This window comes from Cardiocondyla obscurior, linkage group LG02, assembly GCF_019399895.1.
Source record: "Cardiocondyla obscurior isolate alpha-2009 linkage group LG02, Cobs3.1, whole genome shotgun sequence".
In the NCBI taxonomy this organism is placed as follows: Eukaryota; Metazoa; Arthropoda; class Insecta; order Hymenoptera; family Formicidae; genus Cardiocondyla; species Cardiocondyla obscurior.
In genome coordinates, this window is record NC_091865.1 from 12,739,093 (window position 1) to 12,760,082 (window position 20,990).

Sequence of the window (20,990 nt, forward strand, 5' to 3'; positions counted from 1 at the left end):
GGAACGCTGTATCATCATCACTGGGAAAGGGTTGAAGGGAGCTTATTACTTTACGAGACTCCGACACGAGCGCACGTGTACTTACGCTATGCACAATGCACCGCGTACAGCAACGTGCGTCGCGCTCCGAGGAGCTTGTTGCGGTAATGTTGGAATTAACGGGACATATGCAGAGCTTTCTCCTCTTGTTTTCTTTTTTTTTCTTAAATAAAAATATAATGGATTTTATTGTGAATGTATTTAAGTTATCTTACATTTTCTTAAGCTCGACAGCTCGATGATATTTACAATGCTTCCTTAACTCGCTATATATTACAAATAAATATCTCTGTTCACACATACCACGGTTTAGCCTCCCGGCAAAGCGGAAGGCTGCACGATTTTCGGAGAATCCTAGGGGGATAAAAAATATAATATAAAAAAAATGTGCTCTCTTTTGCGGAAAATTCGCCGTTTGTTTAAACATCGTGCCGTTAAAAGCGCGGAATTCTCCAGGAAATAATAAATTACAAATGACGTCGACATTGAGTACGCATTATGCACACGTGTATGGGCGAGGCTATCGATAAACGTACTCCCCGTTGAAGGGAATTTAATTTCTAGATTATTAATCTGCATTATATTCCGAATGGCACGGCGCGCGGGATAATAGAGAAATATCGATAATTGCATGAATGGGACACGTTTGATTAAATACCGTGACTTTCTCATATGGATTTTATAACAACTCATAAACCAAACAATTGATTACAATTAATTAATCTACGACGTGAACAATAACGCAGTAAACATTCCAGTAAAAGTCTTCAGTCGATCCAATATATCTCTTGCAATGTTCGTAAAAGTAATCCCTCCTCTTTTTTTTTCTTTTCTTTTCTTTATTTTTTTTTTATTTATATTCTTCTTTTTTTGCGTAAATAAAAATTATTTCTTTCGGCCGGCCGTTTCGGCGATTTTTGAAATCTTTTAACGAGTACATCTATCCTCTCGAAATCTCCCTAACGCATAAATAAACTTTGTTCAATAAAATTTATCTAAACACATAATGCAACGTGCAAATTTAATGGCAATGTCTCAACGACAAACACCGAAAATCGATTCGACGTAAAAATAAGGCCACGCGTAACTTTCTCATCGCCTCCGGCGCACACAGAGTCACTCTTTCCAGCTACTTAATAATTAAGACACGACAATGCAAGTGCTAATACTATCATTTGTGCAGCGAGTACAATCGCGATGATGCGCGTGTGTCTTTATAAGTAACACGTACAACCCTACGTCAGATCTCAGAAAAATATAGACCGTCCGGTTCTACCTAGGACTCGTAAATTTGTACAAACCAGCACGCCTCGGACAAGCATGTCGAATGCACCGGACACCTCGAGTTTTCCCTCCGTCTGTCTCACCCGGACGAGCATCGTTTCGCAAATATCACATTCACGTTAACGTTCGCGATATTAAGCGAGATTTTAATCGAGGGGCTGATTCTTTCCACTATCTCGGCCCTAATTATCTCAGCTATTTTCAATTGCGCGAAATTCACCCCCCCGGTGATCCTATGCATTTTGATGAGAAAGAATTTTAAAACTTTTTTAAAAGCCACATTATGACGACGGAATTAAAAAGTGCTCTTCAAACTTTCGGATCTCGGTCATTTCGCAAATATTGAAAGTACGTGGGCCCCCGATATAGCGCGAACGGCGCTCGTATAATCCGTGGAGGACAAAATTAGTTTGACATGCCCGGCTCGAAGCTTCGTTGCGTATCGGCTCGCGCTGTATATTCCGAGGGCGAGAGTTAGTTACCCCAATCCTCTCTCAAAACTTTCATTTCGGATGAGTCGCGATAACGTGTTAATTTCAATGTCTCTCGGCGTGCTCGTCAAATCGATCGCGTTCCCGAGCGAAACACGATCTCTTGCGCGCAAAGGAACGCGCACCGTGATTTCATTCTCCCTCGATTCTCCGCTCGAGCGGAAATTCTTAGAATCCTTCCGCCGAGAGCTTCTGTCGCGAATCGGCGGATCACGATTATTCGATGAAATTGATTTCGGGGGCAACGATAGTTCGTTCCTTCCGCACGAGCACTCCTTTCCGAAGTCGAGGCCGAAAACGTGCGCCGGGAAGACACGTTCGCCTTCCTCCGTCTCGTAATAAATGTCTTCTTACCTTCGTCGCCTTTTTCTCCGACTTGATCCAAACGCCACGTGTTCGCGAGTATCAGATTCCAGTTCGCGCACTCGAATCAGAGCAGCACGCGCGCGGCCGATTCGAGGAGAGCTTGCGAAGGATCTCGCCGGTTAATAAGGAGTATTTTTATTTCATTCTCGTCTCGCGACGAATCCGCGCAAAAATCGAATCAGTCTTGCATGGTGGATACGGACTGGCGGATCGCGTTGCGCAATCGGGAATTCAACAGGCTCGCTGGGGTATCGCGTCACGATCGGCTTTATCAATTCGCGATATCTTCGTGACGTGCGCGGAAGAAAACCGTCCTGAAAATCCTTTTCTGCGATCCCGTCTCCTTCTTTCCGCCGCTCTTTTATACCGTACCTCTCAAGTATTCTCCAATCCCCTCCCCTCTCCTCCCTCCCCCCTTGGCTCTTAATACTGATCTCTCGTTGTTGCTTGCTTCCGTAATTGTGATTATTGCGATCTCACGCATCATCTTGCAAATGAAAAATATATTCTTTTCGGAGAAAGAAACGCTGTCTTTTTTCTTCTTCTTTCGCCCCTCGATATCTCCTCTTTCTACTTTCTTCTTCTTTGATCGCTTCGACCTCTTCAGCCTTTCCCTGGGAACTCTTCGAAAATAAGGAATATATTCTCTCTGAAGCAAAGCACGGTGAAAGCCTCCTGTTGCCCATGTTCCACGAGCATCCTCGTCGTCTCTCCATTCTTCGTCCTCGATTCCCTTTTTCCCGTACATTCCACCCCATTCACGTTTCCCCATTTTCTACCTTTCGCAGATAAAAAATAATCTTCGCTAGGACCAATTACGTGAAGTACCTCATAAGGAGAATCAGAGTCATTGGCATAATAGCGGAAAGATTTAGCGTGGAAACGCCGCTGTGCAGCATGGTGCATTCCGTGTAGGGCGCACAGTGCGCCTGTAACAAACAAGACAAACGATTCGCCCTTTCTTCAATCTGCCTGGTTTATCGATCTTATTATTTGTTAATGTGATGATTTGTTAGGATGGCCGGTCGCTCTTCGTTATTCGACTTCGTAGGACAATGGTAGGTTCCGTAGGTGTTAGGTACTCGGTAGGTTGGTTTACATTTTTTTTGGACAGGCCGTCAATTGGATACGACAAAATAATTCTTGTGCAATCGCATGATAATGACACCGAAAATTTAACAATGTATAATATTAAATCAATAAATTAAAATAAAATTCAATATGTGTTATATATTTATTCAGTAACAAAAAGAACTTACTTTTTTGTTCCATTAAAATATTTTTCCTAGTCTCTTTTTTTTTTCGTTAGAAAAATGACACACAATCAAAAATTAACAAATTGAAATTTACGTGACAATATCACTTACCTTAGAATTTTATTCATAAAAAAAAATTAATTTTTAACAAAAAACTTTGATAAAAAATATAAAAAGTAATTCCATATTTGGCAAATGTGGTCAAAACAAATTGATCAAACTACCAATAAAATCGAAATATTTTTAAACGCGTCGCAGTGTCGCGTGAGCTATTAAAATCAATTATAAACGGAGCAATTAATGCAAATCTTTCGTGTGTACTTTCGATGCTGGGGACGCGTGATGTTGCATGCAATATGTAGCACTCACCTTTAGCAGCGAATTTGACATTCTGTCAAGGAAGTCCTTCGTAAATCGCGCTGTATCATCGCCACACTGACGGCGCACCGTATGATGAGAGCATTCCAAGTACTCCTGGAAGGCGCTGCACAAACAATATCCCAAACTCTGTTCAACATCCCTTTTCAAACGTCCAAATAGAATAAAGCGGACAAATGAGCTTTATAATTAATAAAACGTCAGCGATGAAGTAGACTAAATTACAAAACCGTGCCGGAATTATCAAACAATTTGCGAAATTATGAAAAATACGGCACATTTTCATTGTCTCGTTAAAACACCGATTGAGAGGCGCGTGAAACCCCCAACTTGCCGCAGAATAAACCAACGTTCATTTTTCTTTTTTCGCGCTCTCATAGAGTAACCTATCCTCCCTTCGGTGAAGAGCGACCGCGCGGTGGTTTAATTGGATCACCGCGGAGAAACAAAATGACGCGAGGAATGTGTTTTTGCGGGCCCGTTATACAGTTTCGGGTCAGCATCATACTACTTATGTCCCCCGTTCGCGAGGGATGCGCAAGTTCAAAAGCTGCAGTAGACCGTGGTAGAGATACGCTAATGACATTACACCCTTGTGTGTCTGTACAAGCATCAGCGTGAAACTTCCGACCTAAAGGACTGATTACACTCTTTTTGCGCGGGTCCTTTGAGCAACGCCCGTCGTTATTAATGCAGTTGTTTCGTCGGCGAGCTCTTAAGTGTTAAATTATCGCAGTCGAGGGATTTTACGTCTTTGCGCTAATGCGAAATGCCGGAATTTCGAGCATTGCTTAAAGCTATTTGTCCGCGTTTCGTACTCCGCTTTGCCCCGACGATCCTTCATGTTGTAATCTTAAACTCGATTTTTCCTTGAAAATTCCTTTAACGTTCCGGAGAAAAAGATTGATCAGTCCTCGGAAGTTGGACTCGAAATACGAGAGTCCGGCGCATTAAAAATTTAACAAATTGTACTTGTTCCATCTCCCTGTGTCTTATTTTATTTTAATATTGTCTTTATAAATTATTAATTAGGAGCTACAGACTGATTCTTCAAAAATAAAAAATAATAATAAATTATACAATTCAACAATTTCAGAACGCGACTCGATTTAATACCACAAATGATATAATACAACGAATTATTTTAATATTTAGTTTTTTCGTTTGTAAGCATGAAAGTATGTTTTTTATATCCGTCGAATTTGTTTAAATAAACTGCACGGCGAGCGCTCTTTTCACAAAACAAATGTTACACCGCTCCATTTTACTCTTACGTGGAAAAGTTAATAAGGTGTATTCAGATAAAACAGTTAAGGGTATACATTTTGAAAAGTGGCCAGGTCAAATTGACTCTCGCTTTGAGTTCTAAGGTTTACCTCCGTGTTGCCGAACTAACAAACTTTCCCGAATAAGCAAATGGACCATGAGTTGCATCCTGTTTGCAAAGATGTAGAATTCCGGCAAAATGTAATGTACGTGTATCTCGCGCGATATAAAATTCTCAACACATTTTAATCATTCTGTTTACAATACGATAAAGCCAATTGTTTCGAAGAAAAGTCACGTTATACTATCTATTTTTTTTTTTTTTCCCCTTAAGAATGTCAACGATTTCAGAATTTAATTGTTGAGATAATTAAAAGCACAACTGCTACTCTGCGTTTATTTAATCAAATATTTTTTTTACACGCGTCCCGAGAAAACTCTTTTGCTACTTACCAGCAAAGGGGTTTGAGGTTTTGCTGTTCCAACGAGCCGGTGGACATTATTTCTTGAGTCGTCTTCTGATACGATTTGTAGCACATCTCGTATTCGGCTTGTGATTTTTGCATGCATGGCGCGTGCTTCAGAAATTCTGCGAAGAGAAAATTGCGTTCCCGTTAAGTAATCGTGTGCTTGTAGACACAGAGATATTGATAATAAATAAATTAAAAATAAAATTTAAAATTAAATCAAGCAAACAAGCCGGAAAATAATAATTCGATATTATTAAAGGGAAAAAACCGTACGTTTGATATATTTAATCTCTCGCAATAAATAATTATCTCAACATGTGACAATTATGAATGATTATAAAAATCCAAGTAATATAAAACTGCGCATGTAATCGGATATCGATTAATAGAATCGTTTCGTGAGCAAAGTTTGAATATTAAATTAAGACAAGACGAGCTCCGAAAAAAATATAGGTCATTCGACTGACATACCGGCGCGGTCGTTATGTTTTGAGATTGCGGTTTTGAGTACGAAGGCTGCCTTCCTGGCTCCTGTTTACGATAGGCGAGCCGAATATTGCGCGACCGGAGTGTGGCACGAGGAATCGATATTACTCTCCTTGCTAACAATTCATTATGTTACAGTACCTCTCTCGAACGGAGGAGAGTACATTATGAAGAGTCATGCCAGCTCGATCGACCCGCGGACAATCTACGCGATATTCCCGTAATCTCGAGAGTGCCGGATGCATTATTGAGTCTAGTGCTATCTCCGACTGGAGACCGACAGTTTGGAATTGCATTGATGCCCGCCGCTTGCCCAATTGGCAAACGGACTACTGGGCTTTGTCGACTGCCGGATGACTTTGCGCGTCGTTATTTCTCTCCTCGCGCGGGTAAGACTTATATAGATTCCGCAGCGGACGCTTTCAAACTCCGTTCTCGAAAACAATCAAATCTCGAATTATCAAGTACCGCGGCATTACTAGAGAAGTCAATTTATCCGACTCTTCGCTTATCGACGCGTCAATCTTCCGCATTCCTCTGTAATTTCTCACTCGTTCCTTTCCTCGGTCTCATTTAAATCGCAGAGTGATCACGTTGTACACTTGCATGTAGTATTTTAAATGCGCAAGATATAGAAAGAGTATTGTGATATTCAAAATAATTCCTTCCCCCGCGCACGTGTGTTCTCGAGTGACAATTATAATTGTATCGAAGATGCAAATGTCTAATCGGTTCGATGATTTAGGCGAGAGCACTTACCGTCCTGGTACGGGCCGTCTTGGCAAAGCTCCATGATAGCCATATTGGTACCGGTGTAGAGAGAGTTGAAGTGTTCCCGCTGCTTCTCTTTCATGCAATTTATCGTATATCTTTTGATGCATTTCATACCCGCCTCGAGATCTCTGCAATAAAAACAGGATGAACATCGTTATTCAATTTATTATTATTTAATTATTTATTTTGCTCCAAAATTAATTTTCCAAAGATAACAATTTTTCAGCACACAAATAGAGACTGCATGTAGTACCGCGAGCACACCCCGAAGACAAGTATAATCACAAAGTTAATATTACCGTCGAGCCGAGAAAAATAACTTTATTAGACTGCATTAATAAAATTAAGTTAATTTAATTTAATTTAATTTAATTTAATTTAATGTTTGCTTGCGCGCAATTGAATTAAACCAGGAAAGAGCGCGCGTTATTCAAGCCGGAAGCGATTTGAAAATATATTCAAAATTAAAATACTTTACGTGTTAATTAAAATTTTTACCTACCCTAAGAAAAATTCTAATGTTAAGTCGAAAACTTTAAGTGTTTTCAAATGGCTTCCGGATTGAACGACGTGCGGTTTTTCTTAATTTAATTGATTGTGAGTGATACGGGTTTTAAAGTCGACACCCCCGCACGTGCGATGTCACAGATTCTCTTTCAAAAGTCAAGAGAAAAAAAAAAAAAATAATAATAAACGGGAAATCGAATTCGAGCCGCGGTCCCGAGACAAAAGCTTCCTCGATCGAGTCGCGATTATAAATACGACGTCACGAATATCAAATTGACTTTCAAGATCCATCTATTGAACCGTGTCACTTCTCAAGAAGTTTCCAGCTCAACTGTTCGCCACAAATGCGACTATAAATACGAGCCAATATCGTGCCACATCTTGGATACGAAGCCGCATTGAAACATCGAGCGAGAGTGCGGGTCGATATTTGCGCAACGTGTAGAAATTTTCCGACCATTTCGACGTGTCGGATTACTAATAGGGGCACGCGCTTTGTCTTACCTCAAACCGATTGTGCGGGACGCGATTAAAGAACCATATCGAAGAGCAAACGTAGAAATATCATAGCGCGTTACTTTCTACCTACTATATGCACCGGGGCCTCGATAGCGCCGGCGGCCTCGCGGAAGAAAACGCGCGTGCACGATGTGGCGCATCGCGATTAATAATTTGTCATATCGGCCACGACCTGTCGGACACGCTTGGCCCGCGCACGAAAGTCGGGTCTGAATGAAATTTAAAGTTCCATGAAACGAGCCGAATATCCTCGCCGTGCTGGGCCGCTGGGTGCTATCGCCGGCGCAGCTAAATTGCAACTGTAATAAGATTCTTCGTCGAATACCGGGGCTGGAAATATCGCGCGAAATATCCGGCAGCTTGCATGCAATCATCCACTCAATTACATACGTACCGACGGCGCGAGAGACTGGGCCGATCGAGCATCGCCGGTCGCGATAAGCCAGAGACCTCGATATGATCGCGAATTCGGACGGATGTAATGGACTAAGGCCGAGCGAGCGCCGAATATTATTCTCGGATCCGTTTCCAATTTTCCCCGGGATCGACGAGTGAGTCTCGTCGTCCACCGGCACGTCTCCGGAGTTTGTGCCGATCGACTTTTTAACGACGAACCCGCGCGATGATTAACGGCGACGATTAGAACTGCTACATTCGCGCGACGGATATTTTTCGAATAATTATAAAGTCGCGGCGAACAGCTCTCCGCCACGTTCTTCTCTCCTTATCTTTTTTCCCCTCGACGTCACAATTAGCGCGATTAAGCTCCGCAGAGAGTTCCGCGACGGTGCGCGTTCTTAAAATTGATACGGAGTGCGACGAGGGAGAGAAACGACCGAGCATTTTTCTCGTGGCGAAAAATTTTCCGTGGCGCGAGAAGAAAGCTCAAGGAGGAAGGTAGACCGTCACGAAATTCTCTCCGCGAAACGGAACGTCAGCGTAACCCGCACCGACGTCTTTTCCTCATGGAACATGTAAAGACGGTGAATAACAACGGACGTTTTCCGCTTAAAGAGATCGTTCGTGCAGGCGTAGAGGCGAAGAAAACTCACGGGCATAGTTTGTTGATATCCTCCTTTTTCGTGACGAAACTCAGGTCACTGTTGCTGATTTTCTCGAGAGGCCTGGCGCACCTCACCAGTTCTTCGTGTCCGCACTCTTCACCTCGGCAGCTAGCGAGCACTGAAACAGAAACGCGATAATCGGGTTAGCTGGCAACAGAGAGAGAGACGTGGTCGATCTGCGAAGAGGCAACGGGGACTCGATACTTCGGCCCCCATCGATAACAACGTTATTAGTAAGGGAATCGCAAAGAGCAGCGCTGTTTCTCGAATTCGATTAAGCGCGCGACGAGCGCGCGGAATCGATGTTACCGCTGCAGCGTGATTGCAGCGGAAATATCAAACAAGTTTAATTGACGTGGAAACAATGCAGATTGTACCTAGAACTTCATACTCGAACGGATCCCCAATATTCTCTCATTCCGATGGAATTGTCGTATCGCGGGGTATCGCGTACACGTCCGTCCGGCGAGATGTTGTTCTTAAACTTTTATTGTGTCACGCTGAAAAATAACCTCGTCACCCCGTTGTTTACTGAATCTTGAGGAATTATCATTTTCAGATTTTAATTTTGACTCGATTAAGAAAATAAAATAGAATTATATTAAATTAATTTTTTTTTTTTTTTTTTCAAAGTTTAATTCGCTGGATTTTATTCGCCATATAATTCTGCATTTTTCAACCGTTTGTTTGGTTTCTGCCTTCTTTCATCTTTCATCTGTCTATCATCTGCTCTAATGATCCTCGGCTCGCTAAAATCTTTTGTGTTTCAATTTGGAAAAACAGAATTACCGCGGTGGTGCACATAAGATGCGCTCGCGCTGCTCGCGTGTGGGTATCGGTGGTCACACGCGAATTCGGGATGTGGGATAAAAAACACAGGAAATGCATTCGCCGTCCGGACTAATGATGACGAATGGCGCGCGATATTATCACGGCGTCATGTGCCGTTGGCGAAAAACCATTCGTTCATATTAGGAAGTTGATTTGGATTTAATGGGGGTGCATCGTTTGCCAGTTTAGCCGCGCTTTCGTCGTGCTTTTCATTCCAACTTTTGGGAATTCATTACCAATTACACCGAGTATGTGTGTGTGTGTGTGTGTGTGTCTATTCGCGCGTTTTCGTGAAAATTATACATATACGCGCACATTCGCTCGATGTCTAAGAAAACCACATTTTAATTTTGACAATTTCAAGTCGATTTATCTTTTCAAACAATTTTTTTTTTTTTTTTATGGATAGTTGTCGCCGCAACTTTTAAATATTTTAATAAATTTTGCATGCCTGCGAATCTGTATTAAAGACACTATTCTTGTTCTTTTAATCACGCCAAACGTTGCATCTCGAAAATTACCGGTGCCTCGAAATTTTAATTATGAAAAAATCGGGTTAAAATTGATCGAAGAATCCGTTATTAAATTAAAGTCGGAAATGCCGGAACATCTCCGCTCAAACATCGTACCCGGGCTCTTAAAGGGGAGGGTGCGAATCTCGAGACACTCTCCGCGAAATTATTAAGTACTTTCGAGAGCGCTTTACACTTCGCTCGTAATAAACAAGCTATTGTAAGAGAAGGCCGAGGGCAGGAACGGGGTCAAGATCGACTTTTCTCTCGATACCGCCAAACGAACTTATAACTTCCGCTCGAAACCGATTACCCGGAAGTGCCACTTCCCAGGTAATAAAAGGGAACCGGCAGCAGGACCGCTACCCTTCGTCTCTCTGTGTGTTAACGCCTGCAACTTTTCTCCCACCGTCCCCTCTCTTCATCTCTCATACCGTGTTTGCTCTAATATAGAGTTTCTGTATACGCGCGATGGCGGTGCTAATGGAAAGTAACATTATATCTCACGTCACGACAAAAAAAAAAAAAAGCGAAATAAATGGTCGCTACATTTAAAGTCCGATGAAAATGTTCAAGCTCGCGCCAGTCCGTCGCGCGTCCTGCGAATCCTATCTTAAAAAATTGGGGTGACGCGACGATTTAGCTGTTAATTATTACCGCTTAAAACCGACGCTGATTAGTTCTCTCTCGCTTGGTTTGCTTCACGCCAAGCGAGAGTCAACGTCGGCTGTTAAGTCGGCGATTTTGAGGTTTGATTTAATTTTAATATTTAATTAATACGTCCAGGCAAAGACGGTCTTGGCGATTTTCGGGATCGAGGACGACCTGGGGGAAGTACCGTCTTTGTATGGACATACTAATCAAATATTACAATTAAATCGAACGAGAGTAACAAATAGATAGGCGCGGGGGGTAAACGGGGGGTGAGAGCGAGCGCGAGCCTACGTGCCGCGCGCTAGGTATATTCCTCCACTACTCCCACTCTCACTCTGTCCTTCTCCAGCGGTCGAGCAACACACACGTACGTACGCGCTACGCAGACCGCGTGCTCGTGCCGAAATTAATACGTACTTGCGTTTAACGAAAACCGCCCGGCACGAAAACTATCTTCTCCTCCTTATTTTCCGTGTGAGAAGAGCACGTGTGATTCTCCGTATGAGGAAAGCACGTGCGATTACGTCTCCTTTCTTTAAAGTACGCACTACGCAGCGACCGCGTGTTTCGTGCCGTGTCGGTCGTTCCGGGAGTTCCGTACAGTATTCGGACGGCTTTATTCTAAACGCGAGTGCCGAACAGGATCGCGCGAAGGTGATGAATAATTTTCGCGATTGTAAAATCACGGTCGGGGTGTTCGCGAGTGACTTGTGCGCGGAAGGATGACTCGACACGTCCCATCTGAGAGGAGGAGCAGGCCCAGGAAGGGCATCGTGCATCGGCGGAGCAACTTTTAAGTAAGTATAAATTTAAAAAAAAAAATCTTTTTTTTCTATTAATCTCATTAATTAACTGACATGTCTACATTAATATGTTTTATTTTATGTTACAGCCACCGGCAGAACTCTACAACTCCGCTGAAGCTCATGCAGATTGGTAAGTCGCATGATTTTTTTTTCGTAGCTTGTAATTGGAGTCTGTTGAAAAAATAGTGCGCGCATGGTTTCTTCTAGTTATTCAAAATATCGAGATGTTTTATGCAGGAGATCTTATTTTATTTAAGACGCCGGTGAGATATCGGTCGACTGTTAGATAATGAGACTGTACGAATTAAAGATTGACTGGCTTATCTGCGATGCCCCCTTGTCACATAAAAGTTCCAAGCTAATTTTTTCACACGCCGTCCTTCTAACTGCTGAATCGGTACTTTCTGTAGAAATCGACCCTTTCGATATCACAAAATAGATTGTCCGCACACGTGATACAGATATTGAATAATCTTTGCAACGTATGCATCGTATTTGTAAACATGGCATGTATTGAGATAAACATTGCAAATTAATGTTTGTAGTTGCCGTTGATGCTACATCGTTATCAAGACATGAAATTGCTAAAACATGCGACGATAAACACGATCCGCGGTCCGGTTTAAAAGGCGTATCCCTTTATTTAAATTTAAAGCCGCGAGAAAGCGAGATAAAAGTCTCGAGCAAATGAGAATTGTAGAAAAATTGACTGGATTAAAAAATGTATTCGTCAAACTCAGCTGACGAGCGCCGCCTCGCGATTCTCGTAAAAATATTTGCTTGGCAAACAGCAAATAAATATATGAGGCTCTAGATGGGACGAAATGTCCCGGCAGGCTCGGAGAAATTGAAAGAAACGTGCGAGGTTTCTTTCAATCCCTCCAAGTCAAACGGGGCGATCCGTCCCCGGCTGCAGATTTATATATTTATTTATTGTCTCGCGCGCAAACTGCGGGTTTCTTTACCGAGCAAACTCCCGCTGGAAAACTGTATTTCGAGACGCGGTATCCGGGCCGGGAAAGCCGGAGGACGCGTCGCGTCACAGTCACGCACGTGCGTGTGTGTCATTACGTGTCGATTCGGCGACGGGCGCGACAAACTACGCGAGTAAATCCCTCGCGCGACGGCCCGACGTCATTAAATTTAATTACAAACTATCGAAATTATTGGAGAGCTCGTCGTGGACGAGCGGCCACCGCGGTAACGACCAGAACGATTCGATGAGCCGCCCGCGAAACTGGCCGCGGCCTGGCCGATATAACGGCGCAATTGTTTTGTAAACCGAATGTAACAACGGGAGAACGGGCGTCGTCTGCCTGTGATAAATCCGTCCTTCGATGATTAAACAAATAGCTCTGTTCAAGCGCGATGCATCCGAGCAATTTGCAGCGCTCGAATTACGCAACGACAATGTGATAACGTCTTCTCCGAGCGTCTTTCTCGGTATTATATTTCTTACTCGTACGAAATTGTGGTCGCTTAAAAACACTTTCAATCTGAATAATTTTCAAGCGTTCTACAAGCTTCAAAAGTGAGTTACGATAATTGCTATAATTATCAGTAGTAAGTTATCAATATTTGTCCTGGCGAACGAGCGAATAAAAATATAAATCCTTTTCCCCAAGATGATTATTTCTCGGTGCATCTATACATCGTAATTCATTTTTCCATCTCCGATCGCATTTCGTTCTTTAGCTCTTTCACTCGCTTTCTCGGCTAAGATATCACTCGTGAGAAGAATACCGGCTCACGGGACGGGGGGAGGAACGTGTAATTCTATTCAGCGCCAGTGATTCCCCGAGATGAGTTTCCGGGATAAGTTGATTTATTATTCGGAATTACGCGAGTCGTGACAATTTTAATCGCGCCTAATAACTGCTTCGATTGGTAATCGACTCGTGTTTCACGATAATTGCGATCCTAATTAATTCGGTAATTAACATTTTTAGCGCACGTACTCCCCGGCCGGGCACTTCTCTTTAATTCAATTCGCATTGCGTAATTAGTCGCCCGGAAGTCGATATTATCGTGGCTCGCAATGCCGTACTCGCGTAATCTTACGCACTCTTGGATTTCCATTTCGATCGATTGAAGCCTGATTTTACGTCACCAGCTCTATTATCACGCGGGGTCAATCACATGTTCGTGACTTTGTAATTTTTATTTGCTCATTGTTCGTCGTCTTTTTTCTTCTCGTGCGTCAAATCCACGAGAAATATATTATGCTGATTGTAAAACCGACCGGTAGGACGTTACGAGCAGCCAACACTCGCGTGGCTCGTTTTAATATGCCCGTGCGCAGGCACACACGCGTACACGCAGCTGCAGCAGGAAGAGGTTGGTTAGGGTTCGTATTTATAACGAGGCGAGATGGGACCATCGTACGATGCCGGCACAGCCAATCGCGAGCCAACCCGTAGGCTGGCCTTGCCACGACTAAACGCGTGTGCGAATACGTGTTACCGCTTGCTCGTTCACGCGTGTGTCAAGTCGGTACGTCGTGACGTCACCTCGTACGATCCGCGTATTTTCATTAAAAAAAAAAGCCAGCAATCGCGTCGCCAAAGCGTTCTCGTTGCAAAAAAATCTTCTGACAAATCACGAAAATAAATTATTTACACCGGCGAAGCGAAAGCGAGTCCGGAATCTGTTGAATAATTAGTACGTATGTTCGTCGTCTCATTTGTCAGATCTCTTAAAGGTATGGGGAAAAAAAATGTATCGCGTCGATTGCAATAGAAGTAATATGCGCTCGCCGAGAAATTTGCAAACCAAACGTTCGCGCGAAATCAACGTCATTGTTGGTCTTGTTAATCAGTCACGCCACTGAAAATTAAATAAAGATACACCTGAGCGCTACGTATCTTTTTTTAAATACTGATAAGACCCATGTCACGATGTCAATATCAATTCGCGACTATTATCGTAACTTTTCCATCTTCGTGTTACGCAACCTTATCTCTTATGCATTACTTTCCGTCACGTCATCAATCGTAAGCAAAGACTTAATTACGAATCTCCAGTTACGAACGAGGTGTAAGCAAGCTCGTGGAATTTTTTTCGCGGCGAACGTAGATATCTCCGTGATGTAACGCACCTTCGAGCACGCGCCGCGTCTGCCTAATTCCGACAAAGCGAACTGCTTCAGAATTCTAACGACAATGGAAGGTATCGAGGCGGCGTGTATCGGTTGCATTGTCCGTCTATACCGCGGCAGACGAATGTCATTGTGTCCGTCGTTTTGCGAGAGCGATCGCCGTGGGATGAAATTTCGGAATAATTGACGCTAAGAATAGCGAGATCGCCGAGCGTACTAGATTATAATGAAATCTTTCCGGGTTATCCAGCAAGGTTGAAATAAACGACGGGAAGATGATAAGAAGGTCGCGCTTCTTCCGCGCGACGCGACGCGAGCAGAAATAGGCGCAAAATAGTTGAATAATTGATCGACGATCCGTTTTGCGTCAGGGCAAGAGGCGTTATCTTATCGTCGACGATTGTTACGCGCGTGGCTACGTTAGTTCCGGTTTCAATTTGCTCTTTCCGCGCGGACGGGACGGCGGCTCCGCAGATGACGATGACCCTGCTCTTTCGCGTGCCGTCCTGATCGCGTAACTGACCTACGGGCCGCAGACGTGACGAGCAGCTCGCAATAAGCTGATTGCGCACACAAAAATAGCTTCATTTTTAGCCGGCCGCGTGAAAGATAAGACGGCGTCGTTTGATCAAAGGTCTTTCACGCACAAACAGGAACGAGGATTACAGTCGAAACGCAGCATAAACCCGTCTCTCTTTCTCCGCGTTTCATTAATTACGAGTTATCATTAATCAGCAAAATAATCTCGAGTAATTATTATATTTCTATCTTGTCGCGGCTCGGTGCGGCGCGGCGGATAATACTTTTGGCCGCGCATTCCGTGATTAATGGGCCGAAATACCTGGAGGCCAACGCACGCGCTGGAGGATGATAACACGGATTCCCGGGCTCACATTATGCGGTGTCTGCGAGTCACGTTAATCTAATCGGCGCGTTATATTAAGTCGTTGCGGTACGACCGCTCGTTTATTTCAGCGTTAAACGTCCGTGATAAAAATAGAAAATTGCAACAATTACGGCGGGGACCCCCTCTCCCCATCTTCGCGCGAAGCATTCTGAAAATCGTCCCACATATCGCGGATGGAAAGCGATTGCTTCAACGTTAGTTCCTATTAGCCGACGGGGATCCTCTTTTTGGCGGAGGAAAACACGGCGGGTCGCTAATCCCGGACTGATAAATTGAAAATCGTCGCAACTCCGCCGGCGACTCTTTAGTCAACTCGCTGCAAAAATGCTAAGTATTTAGCGACCACTTAGCGCCGTTTAATTAAATACCGAAGTTGATTCACTCACGGGTCGAGGTAATTAACGGTCATTAGCGCCGCGTTGTTTGCATTATCGAATATTAGCGCTGATCAGCGTCGCGGCGATTTTATTTTGCAACTCACGGGGGTTACTTATTTTCGCGAAACGCCGTAAAGCGTATTCCGGTTTCGCGCTCGCGAAAACTTGAGGTTAATGTTAATGAAGCCGAGGTGGCCGGCGATGTTTCTAAACCGGCGGCGTTACTCGATTTCCTTGAAAAGCGCCGGCTCGTATCACGCGATCTATAATTTGCGATATGTCGTAAGTAGAGGAATTACACGTCGTATTTATAGAATCTTTCAAGCGTATTGGAAAACGCGCGAGCACATTGAAAACGACACGCGAGTAACAGAAAATAGAAGTCGGCAAATTAATCCGATCAGATCGGCGCACGATTTCTGCTCCGACGGAGAATAATATTTCCGTTTGGCCAGGAAACGAAATTATCTATTACAACAATATATCCGCGGAGCAAGCGGCTCGTTATTTCGCCTCACTTTTATTTCCTATAAATGAGAGACGACTCCCGCAGCCGGAAAACGGTGGCTTGTTTGTTTTATGCGCGGCCTCCTGGCACTCTCTCCGCGTTTAATATGACATCGGTATACGCGAATGACAAGATTTTGCTCGCTTTAATTAATTCGCTTCGCCATGCACGTTTATTACTCTGTTCCCTTTCTTTCTTTTTTTTTTTTTTTTTTCCCTATGTATTATTGCTTGTTTACGCCACTTATTATTACAACATTAGCCCGTGGTTTATCGCGCTTTCCGAATAAATAACGATATGCGCGAGTAAACTGCAATTAGGCATGCAATAAAAAAAAAAAAAAAAGGCATCGATTCCAGTCTCCTGAAAAATTTCTCGCACGAATCAATCACGTACGGTGGTTCGTCTTCGCTCTCTTTCCCGCCGTCGCGCAACAAGTCCTCATTCTCGTACGCGTGGTTACGTAGAACAACCTAAACTCCGTGGAATGCGTTGTGCGTGAGCGCGCGCGTAAACTGGCAGTTCTCCTGTCTCTTCCTCGCATCTGTCGTATATCCACGGCGATTTTCTCCGCTCTCTCGCTCTCTCGCGCGAAGGAAAAACGGCCGCTCGTCCAAGCGTTCCTCGCGTGGCGCGATACCGTGGCGTGACGCCGATCACCGTGTGCGTGAGTCAGTAAAGGTAAGGCGAGACTCACGCCCATCTGTTCAGCCAATCACCGGCCGCTACGTCATCTCGTACGATGTAACGGAGCGGAGTCACCCACGTGGTTGCCGAGCGCCGTGCGGCTATTTCGGTAGCGAGAAAGGCCGTCTGTCCCCAAGAGAATGATCTGGAGAGTTGCTCTCGCGACAACTTTCGGTCTCGCGTTGTCGCGTTACTATTACAAATTGGTCAACTAAATTCCCGCGAACTTTAAGGACAAAAAAAAAAAAAAATAAAAAATAAATAAATAAATTGAAGAGGCAATCGCTCGCGAAAACGCTGGAGATCGTGGCCGCGAAATGATACGCGTGGGACACGAGAGAATAACACGGTTTGATAAACAAGTCAATTATCTAATGCGGCGCGCCTCGGGCGGTGATGTAATTTAATGTTACACCGCTTGGAAAATGCGTCTGGGAATTTATTCAGAAACGTCACGCCGCGCCGTGACGCCAATGCCGTTATCTATGAATCGAAGTGACCTGCTATCGCATAAATTTATAGGCACAGCTCGCAATCGGAACGGCAGGAAGCACTACGCGGATAGTTTTGTTGACTCGTTTACGCGACGCGAATGTCTCCCGAATGGATTCAAGGCCGGCGCGATTCACGCCGGACGTCAGCGCGTCGTAAACACAATTTACGGAAATTCTTGCCGCGAGACGCTAATCGCAACTGGTATTTTAGACCCGCTCGTGCATCTCTGCGGGGGCGACTTTAAATCCTAGATAATTCCGGACGTGCACTTGGACGTACCTTGAACGTGTCACGCCTCTCTCGGGCACGTGTCAGCTGTTTATTTCAAGGCTCCTTAATCGATACAGTAAATTTGAATCTTGTAGTCGCTGCTCGGCTCTCTTTATTTTAATCCGACGGATGCCGGCAAGTGTCGAATGAAAATTAAATCTCGTCCGAACGAGACGTGCATTTTAAATTTCCGATAAATTGTCTTTGCCCTGTCATTTTTGAAATTGGACGTTTCAGACGATTTTGATAATTAATATGTTAGAAATATGCGCGGACGTGTTTTTCTCACCGAAGTGACATGGACGTGGAAATAGAGGGAAATTTCATACTTTTTTTTCCCTTCGATGAATATTTCGTCGGAGATCGACTCGATAAAAAAGCATTTCACCGCGGTTCCCTTCAATCGTGAAATTTTTGTTGCACACCGACGGATTAGTGCGCGCCGGCAAAAATCGATTCACGCCGTCGCCAAAATAAACGACTCGGGTCGAGGGAAATACGGGACAGGAATTGCAGCACTAATTGTCGGAAAGCTGCCCTCGCCCTACAGCCGGGCCCTTCGATAATCTCGGAGCGTCGCCGTCGAAGACACGGAAGCGGCCGAGCTCGCCGGCGACCCAATTAGATAAAACTCGGTCGATACTTTGAGGAATTTTTGCTCTCGCACGCCAGTATCAATCTTCGCTCTAATTAAACGTCCCGATTTCGTAGTCGGGCCAATTACCGCGGTAATTCGCGCGACTCCTCAAACGAGCCCCGGCGAAACATTTTCGCCGTCCTCAAGAATTTGTCCATCTTTTTTTCTTAAAATCGCGCCGTTAACTCTGACCGTAGTTTAACCGATCTTTTGTCCTCCGTTCGGCAAACGGGAGAGGAAAGAAGCCACCTCAAAAAAAAAAAAAAAAAAAAAAAAAAGAAGAAGGATTGTTTTAACCTAGGGCGCGAGTTAATTTCCGCGCGAGATTAATCCCGAGCACAATTTGCGGCCCCATTAAAAATATCTTTGGAACTTCGGTCTCCCGGGGGTCAAGGCGTGACGTCGGCTTCTCGGAAATTACTCGCGACGCACACCCCCAAATTAACAGATTCTAATTTCAGAGGCCCTTGGCAGCGGCGCGGCTGTTTTCGCGTCGCTGACCGACGTCAATCCGCGAGGACACGCCCGCGATTAATCGCCGCGCTTTTCGGTCCAACTTTCTCGACGCAAATTTCGCGTAATGACGTGGACGAGCGCGCGCGTCCTGCTTTAATCTAGCCGACGCCGTCGATCCTCCGCCGCCGTTATGCACTTGAAGCAGCTGCGGCGTCCTTGACCTACGCTTCGCGAAAGAGACCGGGGTGTCGCGTGCGCGACGCTTATTACGCGTCCTAAAAGCGACAACGGAAAAGCAATAATCTCATCTCTCTCGCTCAATCGAGTCGCGACTTACGCAAAAAGCTGATAGAGCGCTGACGTCACTCCGGCTCGAATGTCCGTTGTTTTCGGAAAATTTACTCACGTTTGTACTCGCGACGCTCGCGTGCGTATTTTTTTTTTTTTTTCTCAGTCACTTTTCGTTTGATGACTTTGCGATTAACGGTCACGGCCACGGCGGTCGATCACTTTTGCAGAGCGCGGCGTTTATCATTTCTCTAACGTCACTTCACGCACGTCGTAGCGTAATATCGAATGCTGCAGCACACGTGGCTAGCTTCGCAGCGAGGAAGCTCGAACGAAACGGAGAAGAAGAACGTAACGTTCAAAGGTATAAGGATCAACGGTCGAATCTGAAGAAAAAAAACTGCGGAAGCTTTTAAACCGCTCGGAAAACGCGAAACGATATTTTGATACGAGCCGAAGCGAGATGCAACTCGCTTGCTCCAATTAGAGGCCCCCGAGCGTCGCGACGCGGATCGGCTTGATTGCATTTTCTGCAGTCGCGAACGAGAAATGCATCCGGATCTTCGAGAGAGATCAAAGAAGTATCAAGATCAAACGGGTGTACGAGAGCAAAACGCAAGCGCCTCGACGTTGTAATATAATAGAGCGGGAACGCCGGTCGCCGACGATCGCAAGCCCAGAGAAAGGGAGCTGCGGGGGATTGCGCGAGGCTAAATAGAATACTCACGGGAATACAAGGCGGTCATGAGCAGCGCGAGCCAGGACAGCTGATTCTCCATAAGCGTTTTCATGATACGATCGCTCGTCGGATCCTGATGCGTTAGTCTATCGAGGACTGCAAGGGGAAGAAGGTCCGTCCGTCCGACCGTCCTTCGCAGTTCGGGAACACGCGAGTGGCCGAGCAGTTGAAGGTAGAAAGTACAGCCGAGCCGAAGTATCGCGCCGCGCGCCTGTGTGCGTTGCGTCTGTGCGTGCGCGCGGTCTGTTGTCCGGCTGTGCGTTTGGCTTTACTCTCTCTGTCTATCTTTCTCTCTATTTCACTCGCGATCCACGCTTCTCTCAACGTGCGTCCCACGCGACCGATCGTGCACGACTGACTCCGCGGATGTCGCGATGACGGCAGCGGAGAGAACGCGCGCCGAGTTTCGAAGGCGCCAACGCGCACGCGTGGATCGCTCACGCCACCGATCCCGCGAACCAATCCGTTCTCCCTTCCCCGCTACGTCGCGCCGTCCTTCTCGCACTCGCGAGCGTCTCCCCCGGCCGTCCTCGCCTCCTCCCGGATCCCCGATGATCGGACCGTCTTCTCGCGTCATCGTCACGCACCTCCGTCGCGCCCGCTGGCGCCGATGTCGTTACCACGCTCGTTCAACTGGCGTGAGATTTTATTAATCGAACTCTTACGAGAGCCGGAGCTCGGTCGCGCGATTTAAGAGAGATAAGAGAATGAAAGAAGAAGATCGAAAAAGGGAACGAGAGAGAAAGAGAGGAAATGGGATATTTCCCGCGTTTTCCACACCGCGGCGGTCAATAAAACTATTCCAACATTTTTTTATTCAAATATC

General features: G+C 45.0%; 1 protein-coding gene across 1 annotated transcript; it reads right to left on the bottom strand.

The window, feature by feature from the left end:
- Positions 1 to 219: 219 nt before the first annotated feature.
- On the bottom strand, positions 220 to 20,526 carry LOC139113282 (uncharacterized). Its single transcript, XM_070674310.1, has 6 exons — positions 20,153 to 20,526; positions 8,889 to 9,018; positions 6,796 to 6,938; positions 5,534 to 5,669; positions 3,806 to 3,920; positions 220 to 3,109 (listed from the first exon to the last, which is right to left on the bottom strand). Exons 1-6 carry the CDS (start codon positions 20,214 to 20,216, stop codon positions 2,996 to 2,998), a joined length of 702 nt encoding a protein of 233 aa, XP_070530411.1. The 5' UTR covers positions 20,217 to 20,526; the 3' UTR covers positions 220 to 2,995.
- Between the last annotated feature and the right edge of the window lie 464 nt (positions 20,527 to 20,990).